General features: G+C 47.1%; 1 protein-coding gene across 1 annotated transcript in view; it reads right to left on the bottom strand.

The window, feature by feature from the left end:
• The window catches only part of ADGRB1 (adhesion G protein-coupled receptor B1), a 208,388-nt gene that overhangs the window by 59,302 nt on the left and 136,080 nt on the right, over positions 1-13,006 (bottom strand). The window contains 2 exon segments of the mRNA XM_059471546.1: positions 1,761-1,863; positions 9,238-9,341. Of these exon segments, the coding sequence (XP_059327529.1) occupies positions 1,761-1,863; positions 9,238-9,341 (207 nt within the window).

Genomic DNA, 13,006 nt, shown 5'->3' with positions numbered 1-13,006 from the left:
AGACTGTTTACTAGATGGCTGAGAGGAAATCCAAGAATAACCTTTCTATTTCTGGGGTTTCATGCATATGGATGTGCAAAGAGCTAATCTGCCTCCTGCTATTGCTGCCGGGAGCTTTGAATCCCCACCAACAGCTCCCAACAGTGAACTCCCAGAGTCACGGGACAAAAAATCCACCAGGGAGAACCTGGGTTCATAACCGTGCTCTGGAGGAGGTGGGAGAGGAGGAACACATCCAGCTCCTGTCCTGAGGTGAAGAAGAACCACCAAAGAGGAGGTCCAGCTGTGGTTGGTCCTGTTGAGCATCCCTCAGCGCTTCATCCCACAGAAAGAAGCTCCCAGCACACGTTTGGTGCGGCAGAAAACACAACCAAGGAAAGCAGGAGTTTGGGTCTTCCTCTCTCCACCTCCTGCCAACCATGGAAGATAACTCTGCTTTGGGAAGGAGATTCTGAAGGGCACTTTGTGGCAGGAGCAGAGCTGGCCGCTTGTTTCCACACTTCTCTGCACACACAGGGCTCCAGCAGCTGGAAAGTTTTTCCTAAAACAACCTAACCCAAAGAGCCTTCCATAGAAATGAGTCCCTGATTCACTTAATCCTTCAGACTCTCTGCAGGAATCATAAAATCATGGAACGGCTTGAGTTTTGGGAGGCACTTTAAAAACCACCTCATTCCAACCCCCTGCCATGGGTAGGAAGATTTTCTCTGCGCTCAAAGATCTGTCCAACCTTGCCTTGAACACTTTCAGTGTTGGGGCACCCACAGTTTCTCTGGGCAACCTGTTCCAGTGCCTCACCACCCTCACAGGGAAGATTTTATTCCTGATATGCTTCTAAAAGTGACACCACGCTCATGCTGCCAAAGCAGGGGCTCAAAAAACCCAGCTGGTCACTGGTTCCTGTTAAGCAACAACTAATTTTTCACTTCTGATTGTGATTTTGGCAGCCGAAAGAGTGGAGGAGGCGTCTTGATTCACGTTTTTTGGCTCAACAGAGCTATGATGGTCAGAGCATTTGGGAAGAGGGGAAAATTTACCAAGAGGAAAATATTAATGGTGAGCTGTGATTTGTCATGCCAGACATCAGCACGGAACCTGAAAGTGCTTGAGCTAGGAAAAAATCATAGAGGCAACACATGCCTCTCCAGCTGGGTCTGTGGGAAGAGAGCAACCAGTGCTCGTGGCTTGGAAAACCACACTGGGTCTTGCCTGGGCTGCTGGAGTCACTCTGGGATCTGCTCCGAGTCCCTTGAGGCCCTGCAGTGCTCACGGTGCATCTGGCAACGCTTCCCATCCTCAAAAAAAAGGTTGGACAGTTTTGTGCCTGTGTTCATTAACATCTGCCAAGTACTTTCAGCTCAGAGTATAAAAACTGCCGGAGAAATAAATGTAAAGCTGAGAGGTTGTTTGTTTGGGGTTTTTTTTTAAAGCCTTTTCTCAATCTGTCTTTGTAATTTTTTTGAAAATAAAATGGTTAAAGCCTTGCAAATCACCACGCTTCTTCACCATGCCATGTGCCAGCTACTCTAGGCAGATATTCAAAAATATCACATTGGTTTTAATCAAAGCCCTGAGGATGCTGACAAATTATCAAAGAGAGCGCGAGAGAGAAAATTGAAATCTGCCATTTAGCCGTGTCTTTGACATGTCGCTAATTAACAGATGGAGGAAAAATGAGGAAGCGCTGCCTGAATGGATCATTTCAGTGCTAAATCAGGGGGAAAGCAAACAAATAAACAAAGCCCCAGTGGATCCCTTACCTTGTTCCGGGTCTGGGTCTGCCCGATGAGGATGAGGGCGTTGGAGGAGATGATGGAGAGGCAGAAGTTGATGAGGATGACGGAGCGCTCCGAGCGGATGTACCTGCAGCGAGAGAAGAGGGGAGGGAGACCCACCCTGTCACAGCCTGCCCTGGGTGACCTCTGGAAAGCAGCAATCCAGGCCAGGCTCTACAGAATTGCCAATTTCCTGAAGATTTTATGCGCTGGACAGACAAGAACGAGGCGGGAAAGGGAGGGGGAGCAGATGTTTCCATCATCCCCATCAATGCTGGAGTTAGGAGCCAACAAACGAGGGGCCAGCCTAGCCTGAGCCCCTCCTAAAAACAGTAGAGTGCTGCAAATCTTCTTCAGCTCTGCCTACTTGAAACGGGGGCTTGAAAAGGAGCTTGAAAGAAAACAAACAGCCAAACACACGGAAAAGATTCCCAACCAAGAGCCACAGGCATGCTGGCGATGGAAGCAGAGTACAAACACATGCACCTTGACAACAAAGTGTGTGTGATTCAGCATTCCACTTCCTTCAGCCTAACAACCCCTCCTGGGGTGAGAAGCATTGAGAAGCATTTCTGGCTTTTATATTTTTATTTATTTATTTAATTTTTTTTCTTTTTTTTTTTTTGTACCACTTCTCCAAACTAGGCCAAATACGTAACTGCAGCTGTGGGTTTGGGACATCAGGGACAGCAGTTTGGGAGCTGTTGCTGCCTTCAGCACCTTGCAGGAGCCAGATATTTGTCATTTCTGATTTGCAGCACAGCACCAGGCTCACTGCCGAGGTAAGTGCACCACAATTAATTCAAACCACTGGCCAGGGAGGGAAATTTCTTTGAAGGCACTTTTATGTACCTGATAAAATGAAAAGGGAACTGCAAAGGTGCAAGTCCTCAAGGACTGACTCAAGATCTGTGACCACATCAACATTCACACACGTAAATTATCTCAAAGATGCTGCAAGTGCCCTGCCTGAATGCCAGATGAGTGAAGAGGAGATGCTGATGCTTATATAAATTAGAAACAGATGTATTAATCAACCAGCTCATCCCTGGAGGCTAATGCAGGATTATTTCCTATATTCCAGCACATCAACTACTTATGTTGGGAATTTAATTTCATTAATTAATTTTAGCCAGAGTGAGTTGGTCGTGCCTTGGCTGCAGAGTTTTGAGTTTCTGAGGAGGAGGGCAGGATGGGTTTGCTGCACATGTGTGTATTCTGCCAAGGGTAAATCTGCGCTTTAGACGTAATGAAGGCTGTAAAACTTTGATTTTTCAACTTCCTCTTGAGCTGTACCTTCAGACAAACATGTATGGGGAAGATATGCTTTCCTGGATGCAAAAAAAAAAAAAAAAGAAAAAAAGCAAAGGTAGCATTAACTCCTACTTAATCTACTGGAAATCTGGTTTACAGGAAGTTCTCCCTGAAACACTCCCAGCCCCAGAACAGGCTGCAAAATGTAGGATCCCTCCTCAGCAAGAAACTGGATTGACAGGCTGCAAAATGAGCTTCTGGTTCCTTCCACAGCCAAGATGAGCCCAAATTTCCTGACTTTACTGGGCTCCATACAGTGCTGGGCACCACCTGGACCCTGCTCCATTTGTGACTGGAGACCTCAACTTTTTCAGGCTTTCATTGTGTGAAGTAAAACCTCAAATCTCCAGTCAGGAGCTTCTATGGGGCAGAAACAGAGATTTGGACTCTGTCCTGGTGGGAAGGGGATGTAATAAATCTGTGTAGCAGCACTATGATCCCACTGCTATTAGCATGAACTTTTGAAGTCTCCACTGGTCAGAAAAAGGTAAGAAATGACTTGACTATTAATCTGCACTTTAATGTAAGGGGAGATAATCCAGCTGTTTAAAGACTTTTTCCCCCTTAAGCCCCCATAAATCAACTCTCCTTTTCCCTGCTTCCCTTCACACCCTGCAAATTTATCTTGTTCTCCAGATCCCTGAACCTCCAAAGAACAAGATGTGGGTTGGCAATGAAAAGAATCAGAATAATTTAGGTTGGAGGAAAAAAAAATAAATCTCAAGTTCCCAGTCCAATGCTATGCCCAAAAAAAGGACTGATTTCAAAGTCAGATCAGGTTTCTCAGGGTCTCATCTGACTGAGATTTGAAAATCACCAGGAACAGGAATGCTACCACCTCTCTTGTCTGACTTATTACAGCACTAAACTGCTTAACTTAACTGCTGTCCTGGTGAAGGATTATTTTGCTTTATATCCAGCTGGGTCTTTTCCTGCTGCAGCTGGTGCCTATAGACCTTTCCCTGCCTACCTCTGCAAGTCGCTTGGCTTCTCCATGACTGTTCTTTAACAGCCTCCTCTCATCCAAGTTTGTTCCCTTTGCCTCCTTTGACATTGTGCAACTCCCTCAGCATCAACTTGGGATGTGCTGGTACCTCTGCTATTGGGAGGATCCAACACTGGCCACCTTTTCCAGCAGTGTCCAGGTTGTTAAAGAAGACATTAAACAATGTTGGCCACTCTACCAACCCTGACCAGCTCTTGATTAGCCTCAAACCTTTGACCATTACCCTCAAATCCTGCAGGAATTTCATCCAGATATAAAGCCACCAATCCAGTGCATAATTCCATGATATGGATACAAAAATGCATTTGGAGACTGTGTTAAAGGCCTTGGTAATGTCAAAATCCACACCAGCTGCTTTTCCCCACTGTCCGTATCAGCAGTCATCCCATCCCAAAAGGAAAACAGGGCAGTCAGGCACAACCTGTCCTCCACAAATCCTCACTGTCTGTTCCCAATCGCTTCCCTGTCCATCATTTTGCCTGGAAATAACCTTTAGAGCTACTTGCTCTTTCATCATCCCAGGGGCCATGTGGGCTGACTGGTCAGTTGTTCTCTGGATGCTCCTCCTTGCCCTTTCTAAAGGTGGGGGGAACATTTGCCTTCTTCCAGCCTTCAGGAAGCTCCCCAGGTGACAGAGAGTGGCTCCACAGTCACACCGAACATCTCCCTTAGTGCATCCCATGGATTTGCAAACTCCCAGATACCTTAAACAGTCCTTGTCTCTCTTTTTCTTGGCACTGGGGAGCATTTTCTCCCCTGGATTCTGCCTCTGTGGAGGAATTTGGGTGTCTGGAAGCCAGCCTAGCCAGCAGAACATGACAAAAAGGCACTGGGTACCTTCACCTTTTCAACTTCCTTATCCACTAGGTTGCTTGTCCCACTAAACACCATTTCCTGGGAAATCCTCTGATGCTGATGTACCTCCAAAACCCACTCCTGATGCCTTTCACATCCCTGACCACTTTCAAACTCAACTGAGCTCTGACCACTCTAATTCAATCCTGCATTCCTGGGCAATTCTTCCAGAGTCCTCCTTGGTAGCCTGACCTGGATTCCAAACATTTCCTTGTTAAGTTTCTGCCCAGTCAGAATGCTAAGAAGACCTCCTGCCACGCTTGCTTTTTTTCCTTCCATTTCCTCTTCTCCAGCACAGGATGCTCCAAAGAAAGAAATCACCATTTACCTCCAGACCCTCTGGCCAAAGAAATCGGGCATTTGTATCAGAGGGGGAAGAAAACCATAGAACTTGATGGGTTTTGCCCAAAACTACATCTGCAGCAAAGACAGAGCTACTGCAGGGTGTTGCCTTGCTACACCTCTACTGATACATGGATTCTGTCTACTTATCAAAATATGCTGTACTCAGCCACAAAACTGGGGGAAAATCACTGCTAATTTAGGGAACTTCTGCTCTAGCCTGTGTCCTACAATCACAGAATATCCTGAGTTGGAAGGGACCCAAAAGGATCAGCAAACCCAACTCCTGGCCCTGCACAGGACATCCCAACAATCCCACTCTGTGCCTGAGAGAGTGTCCGAACAGTCCTTGAGCTCTGGCATATTTGGTGCTGTGACCATTCCCAGGGGAGCCCATGGCAGTGCTAAACCACCTTCTGAACTAAGAATTATTTCCTGATACACAACCCAACCCTCCTGACACAGCTCCAGCCATTCCCTCAGGTCCTGTCACTGGTCACCAGCGGGGATCCCCACACGCTGTGTGAAGCCCTGCACCAGCTGAGACAGATGGAAAAGGTGGGAAAGGCCCACAGTCTGTTTCTCTGCCCCCATTAGACTCCTCTCCACAAACACTGAGTCACCGCTGCCTTCTCACCGTGTGTACACACATCCCTCTCCACACAGCCACTTACTCATCCCTGCCACCTCCCACCAGGGCCAGGAGTGCCTCAGCATCCCCAGCACAGGCAGAGCTCCTGGGTTTAAAGCAAAGCAAGCCTAAACAGCCCCTCGAGAGCTCATTGACAGGCACTCAATCAATCCTCAGGAGTGAGGGAAGCTGGGGCTGCTCTCTTGCAGTGATGCAGCACTCACCCAGCTGCTGCCAGGGACAGAGCTCTGCCCTGCCCCACATGCTGATGGGCTGGTGGACGAGCTGCTCAATAGCAGGGATCGATCCCGTGCTATGGAAAGGTCACTGACTCCAGAGGCTGTAGAGCTGCAATGAGTTCAGGGATGGAAAACACATCGGGGCACTCCTGAAATGCCAGTGTGTCAAGGAGCTGCTTGAAAAGAGGCGTCATTTCACCCCTGAGTGGTTGGGTTTTCCCCCAGTTTTTCATTTCTACACCAGTTTTCAATTTTTTCTCTCAATTTTTCCCCACACGTGTGCTGGAGCACGTGGCCCACACACAGATTGTGCCTCCAGCTGTGACCCAGGACAGGCAGTGCAGGGATAGAACAAGGTCACTCCACTTCTGTGGCCCACTGTGTCACTGACCCCTCTGTCGAGCCTGATAAGACCAGAGATGCACCATCTGCAGCAGGGATTTTTTGCAGCCATCTGTCTGCTGGGAACTGGAGTGAGGCCACCAACAGGCCACCAACAGCCCTCGAACAGAAACAACTTCCAATTTCCAATGGGGCCGTGCCAAGTTGGCCGTGTCTGAAGGGATCACTTGCCTCAAAAAATGCTCGTGCCATTCATGCCAGTGGCTGAGCAGGTGCCACCAAGGAGCAGCCTTTATTTGAGGGTTTTGAATGGGGAGTGGAGGGGAAATTCATTTCCTCCCTGATATGTAGCTGGGATCACCTCCCTGTTGCTCTTGCACCTCTCTTCTTCGCCGTGTTCCTCTCCCTCTTTCTCTCCCTCCCTCCTTTTCTGGTTCCCATTTGCACAAACAAACCCTAGCCGGGCAAAATTCTGGGAAAGCTTCCAGATTGTCAGCCTGAGCGAGCTTATTCATCAGAAGTGTTTCATACTCAAGCTGGGTCTATGGATGCATGATCCAGATGCCTTTGTCCAGAGCTCTGAATGGGAAATTTTCCGGCCAAAGCTCCACAAAACAGCTGAGCTCTGGTGAGTGCTCTCCACACAAGATCAGGCAGCCAGGACATGAGGAGTTTCTCTCCAGCACGGTGGAAAAGAACCACTTTGATGCTGCTCCTGTGTTTTGGAGACAATAATACTGCTGATTCCATTTCTAAGCACTCCTCCAGCTGCTGTCTATCAGAATATACAACATTTAGGGCAAAACAAAGTGGGAGCCAGGAGATAATGTTGGATACAAAGTTCCTGAGGCCATTAATAGGAAAGCACATTCACGTCCAGCAGCTATGCCTAAAATAAAAAGGACACACAGAGCGCTCAGGGCTCAGCCACGGGAATGCTGTGAAGTTTGGAAAACATGAAAACATGATCTACAGAGAAGAAATGGAACAAACTCAGCGCACCAAAGAGAAATTCTAGAGATCATTCATTCATGCTTTACAGATATTTACACAGAGAGACTCAGGATAGAGAGCCCTCCAATCAAGATATAGCTGGTCTCAGGATCACTTGGAAATGCATGTCCATCCTTGGCTAGCTCAGAAATACCCATTCAAGCCTCCCTTAAACGTGTACTCCCATTCCTGCTGATCGTTTTGGCCATAGGCATAAGGCAAAGAGTGGAATGAGAAATTAAACAGAACACATTTGAAACAGGTCAGGCAATTTACTGTCCTCAATAACAGTAAATATTGGAAGGGTAGGGAGGGGAGCACAGTCCTGGAAAAAAATACATCATGTTATTCCAAAATGGCTCTGGCATGCTCCAAACTGATTCAGCCTCATGTCTGAGCTTGGGCTTCAGATCCTGACCCTGTTTCTGATAGGAAAGAGAGGGTGAGGCTCGAACGCTTGCTCTTTAATCTTCTAGCCTGACTTTCCACTTGATCCTGACACCAGTGACCCCAGCAAGTCACCTACCGGCGCTGCTCAGTGCCGCCCAGCCTGAGGAAAAGCAGGAGAGGACAAGGACTTGAGCACATCCAATGATACCCCAGGCACGGAAAAACCTGAGTTCTAGATAAACGTTATCATGATCAGTCTTCAGCTGCCAAAATTAACCAGCCACTATGCACTGTCACAGTATCAACAAAAAAAAAAAAGATGCATTTTTTTGCTCAGTTTTTACTCGCTTGTTTCTTTCCTCTATCAAAGCGCAGGAAAAAGTTATCTCAGTTCAACCTCTAAATGGAATTTACCCTTTCCTTCCTGCTGAGAAGAAGCACTGCACAAAATAAGAGCCTCACGCTGATCCCTTCTCCCAAAAGGATCTCCAGTAATACCCAACTGTACTCCCTGCAGCCACTCCATTTGGATTTCACAGAGATTCACCTGGTTCTGATTTGTCTTTGCTTGGCCTCGAAGGTCTCAGCCTGTTTGCCATGGATTTAGGAGAGACATGGATCTCACAGGATAAACTCAGACCTTGTTCAAGGCAATACAGGGAGAAAATCACTTGCGCACCTCGGGTCTTCCAGCTTAAGAGTCACCAGAATGTATCTAACAGGGGCATGGGCCAATTGTTCATTAAAGCATTGCTTCAAAATCCCTTCAGCCTCCATAAATTACCCAATTTTAGGTTCCACCTGACCTGCGTACAGGAGCTGTCAGCAATGGGATGTACTGAGGGATCCCATATGCACCTGAAGGCAAAAAGTAGCTAAAAGTTTGGGGAGTTATTTAGGTGATTTAAGGTTAAGCTCCTGAAAAGTTCTGCCAGTTCTTCAGGCCAGATGTTTTTCATGGCAGGTCACAGAGATTTGGATGTTCCCAAAGAATTCCCTTGCAGCAGCATCTGCCTGCCAAGAGAGGCTGTGTGTGTCCACCTCGCCTCTGACAAGGTTTCCTGGGGTACACAAAGGCATCGAAACCAGCACGAGGCTTTTGGAGATGGAACAATGTCCCTACATGAGGGCATGGCACTAATTTCACTCTGCTAATTTCTCTGGCACTGAAAGGAGAGAATAATGCCAGCTAAGCCACCAGGAGGACTTTCTGCAGGGCCCGCTCATTCCCAAACAGTTCCTCCTCAAGCACCAGGCACCCAAAACCACAGAGCAAATATTCCAGGATCCGTGTAGGTCAAAAAGACAATTATTTTCCCCAAAAAGAAGAGAAAGGAATGAAAGCCATACCTCCAAACAGAGACATAAATGATAATCAACAGCAAAAGTGTCAGCGAGGATACTCCACAGCCTACAATTAACGTGACAGAAGGGACCAGCACCTTTTCCATGTTCTGAAAGAGAGAAAGTGAGACATTAAAAAGTAAGTTCAGCCAGTTCTACCATGAAAATTCAATGGCAGGAATTTTCCTGTTTGTTGGGGGGTCCACTCAGCTGACTTTCACATCACAAACAAACAGGGAAGGAGACCAGGATCTGTTTCAGCCTGACCCAGCCTTTTTGCTTTTTATTTGGACCTGATTCTGCTCCCACAAACCAGTGTCAAACCTGGGTAACAATTCTGATATCCATGGAAGGCAGGCATGTGAAAGGTGTTATGAGAGGAGGATCAGGCTCTTCACATCCAGTGTGAAAGTGGGAAGATAATTAATGAAGCAATAACAGAACAATTACAAACAAGCTCTTCTGGGACGGCGGTGATGAAGGGTGGAGGATGAAGAGAACGTGAAAATTTTCCACCAACCACAAACATTCATCTGGAAAAGGATGAAATGAAGCAAGGGGAGGAAAAACAAGATGTGCATCCTCCCCAGGGATCCACTATCCATCAATTCAGTGCTCTTACACCACAGGCATTTTTTCATAGAAAAGGGGATCACACAGGCTGGAAAACCTGGTGTGGAATGGCTCTTTTTTTCTGACTGAATACAAAAGAACATCAGCTCTTGCAATATAAAGAGCAAACACACGCTGTAACCTCTCTAATGGAGCTCTCTGAGCATCCTGTGACTGTAACTACCCAACATCTGCCACACTGATATCACTGAACTCGCCCTGTCCTCAGCTCAGAGCGAGGAGCTCAGTCCCACTTGGCTTTCTCTGCTGCAGGCATTTTTTTTTTCCCCCCTGGCACGTTTCTTATTTCCACATCAGTGATCCCTGCTGGCAGGAAGGCAGAGAGAGGCACAGAACAGACACCCAAGAACCCTCTGTTTGGGGTCACACCGTTTGCAGAGGACAGGGAGCCCAGTCAAGGTTTGTCATTAGATTGGCACAGCACCAGCGCCTTGCACTTCACTCATGGAGATGAGATGGCTTCTGACACAGCAAGGGCTTAGCACAGGAGATAAAATAAAAAAAGAAAAGTAAATTATGCATGAATTTGGGAATGAAACAGGCAGTTCTCTAAGGACTTGACTACACCGTTTTTTTTGGCAGGCATGAGGCTGCTCAGCCTGAACCTCCAGTCAGAGGGGTGCCATGGAGCTGAGGCTACAGCAGCTCTGTTCCAGGCTACTGAGCCTTCTGTGAAGCAAAATACATCAGGCAGGGCTCAGTGCTGGGTTTAATGGAGCCTGGCCAGTTCAGAACATGGACAAACCAAACCTGTGTCCACTTACTCAAGGCCCACAGTCACAACAGGGTTGTGTGAACAATCCTGGTACACAGAGGTCAGAGCTGAATTGTCCCTGAATTTTTGAGGGCTTGGGAAAACCCTCCTTATTTGTTTATTTTGAACAAGGACACCTCTCACAGCTGAGGGGAATTAATGAGGAACAGAATTTTCACCACTCAAAGGAAGTGTCAGGAAGGATGGAACAAGAACTTCCAAAATTTAGTGCCACACTGTAGAAGCCTAGAAAATAAGGGGACTAACGTGAATGTCTCAAACATGGATGGTCGTGGAGCCAACCAAGAATTGTTGGCAATAATACACTGAAGAAAAAGGTGTGGCTGCAGAAGGGGCCATGCACAGGTAGGGCAGCACTTTTCTGGGAAGAAAAATCCTTGTTTTGGCACCTGGAGATTAGCACAATTCAGCAAAGTGCAGGCACAGGAATGAGATTGAGAAATGGGCATGGATGATAGGATGGATCAAGACCACATAAGATCCCTGAAGGCTCCTACCCAGTTCTAGAAAGGTCTACAAGAACAGGCTGTCCATGACAACTGATTTGCATGGAAAGAGAGACTTATCTCCAGAGAAAACTGATCTATAAAAAGGTACTCCCTGGGCTCATGGGCACCCCAGGACCCTGGACACCCCATCAGCTGGATCAACCTGGAGCCAGCATTGGTGATTTCTCTTTTTCCCTTTCCTTGCTTCTCCTTTGTTTGTCTCTCCCTAATCCATCTCCTTTTTCCCTTTCACTCTGCCCCTTTATCCAAAACTCACTACCACGTGCTGGCACCAGATCAGGGACTAATAACAATTTCTGTTTGTAATTCACTTATAAATCTTGGGATCCCTCTGTCTTCTGCCATTCCTTTTGATCAAAAATTTTGGGTGCTTCCTTCCCCTTAAGGGTGGGATGTCCCACACAGTCAATGGCTTGAGTACCCAGCTGGCACCAAAAGGAGTACAGGTGGTCTGAGGGATCTTCACTGGGTGCAGACCAGCTACAGACAAGAAACCTGAGCTTCACCAATCCCTCCTGCATCTCCCTCTGCTTTGAGATTCCCAAAATGCTCATGAAAGAGATGTTTCAGCTCTCCTGTGGATTCTTTCCCTAAGCCTTTACAGACACTTGGGTCACTGTGATTTTTTACATCAACTCCTCTGACTGCGCTCCCACCCTGAGAATTTACTCCTGCCAAATCTTCATGCAAGGTTAGAAGCATGTTTTTGGGAACGAGGCAAACATGAATTTCAATGAAAATATCAATGCGTTGATTTTGTCTTCCCATCAAACAAAATTGAATTTGGACATCGTCCAGGAAGGGTGAGTGCTGATATCGCATATTTTGCTCCTTATAAATTGAAATGTGGAAAGGACTCTGATTTAGTCAGGTGGGGTGTGGCAGAGATGGATGTGTAGGAAGCCACAGCTTTGTTTGTCCCCCCTGCAGAATCCTGGTGGACAACAGCCCTGTCCCAACCCAGAGGTGCATGGCTGTGGCAAAAGCACTGTGGAACACAAGACACTCAGCCATGGATGGCTCCTTGCTCACTCCCTCCAAGCTCTTTCCCAAGCCTTTCCCTCTCCCTGCTCCCCCCTTACGGCAATCTGAGTTCACATCGCACAAACGGTGGCCTGGGATGAGCATCGATTGTGACATTTGATTTAAGTAGGTCTCATTTCACTGACTTTTCATGGGTAACTGGATAAAAGTGGGGGAGGAGCTCCATTAAAGCAAAGAAAGCCCGACATGTAACTCATTCCTAAACCATCAAGGGAATGGAGTTTGGTTTTTAAGAGATGAGCAGGCTGCATTCCTAAATCCCAACACTGCAACCCCAGCTGCTCTCCCTTCCACATCCTCCCTGAGATCTCTCCACCTCAAAAGACCTCAGATTCTCTCACTGCCTTCTCCATCCACTGTCCCACATCATCCATAACCCTCTCAGAGATCCTGAAGCTAATTAAGGATCTTCCACATGTACTGGATTGTTCCTAGATCAGATGTTTGCTTCTACACAAGGCATTACACAAATGATGACTGGCCAAGCTTAAGCCAGGCTTTAGGGTAATAACTGATCTCCATCTGCAGCCTGTCCCACAGGAAAGGCTCTGATCTGCACCTCCTTCTTTGTCCTACAAATTTTCACAAACTTCATGTTTAGAAGAAAGGCTTTTGCTGAAGAGATGCCATGAAGCTCATCCCTTCACTCTACAGGAAAGAAGGATGGGCCCAGCCCTGATGGGATTTTTGTTGGAAGGGGGATAACCATAAAAATCGCTGGCTGCAGGAAGAAGAGGAACTTGCTCCTTTGGGAATATTCAAATAATTAAGATTGGAAAAGACCTTTAAGATCAGCAAGTCCAACCATCAACCC

This window comes from Ammospiza nelsoni, chromosome 1 (genome assembly GCF_027579445.1).
Source record: "Ammospiza nelsoni isolate bAmmNel1 chromosome 1, bAmmNel1.pri, whole genome shotgun sequence".
In the NCBI taxonomy this organism is placed as follows: Eukaryota; Metazoa; Chordata; class Aves; order Passeriformes; family Passerellidae; genus Ammospiza; species Ammospiza nelsoni.
The sequence above is the reverse complement of the archived record's forward strand: the minus strand, read 5'-3'. Positions and strand labels throughout refer to the sequence as shown.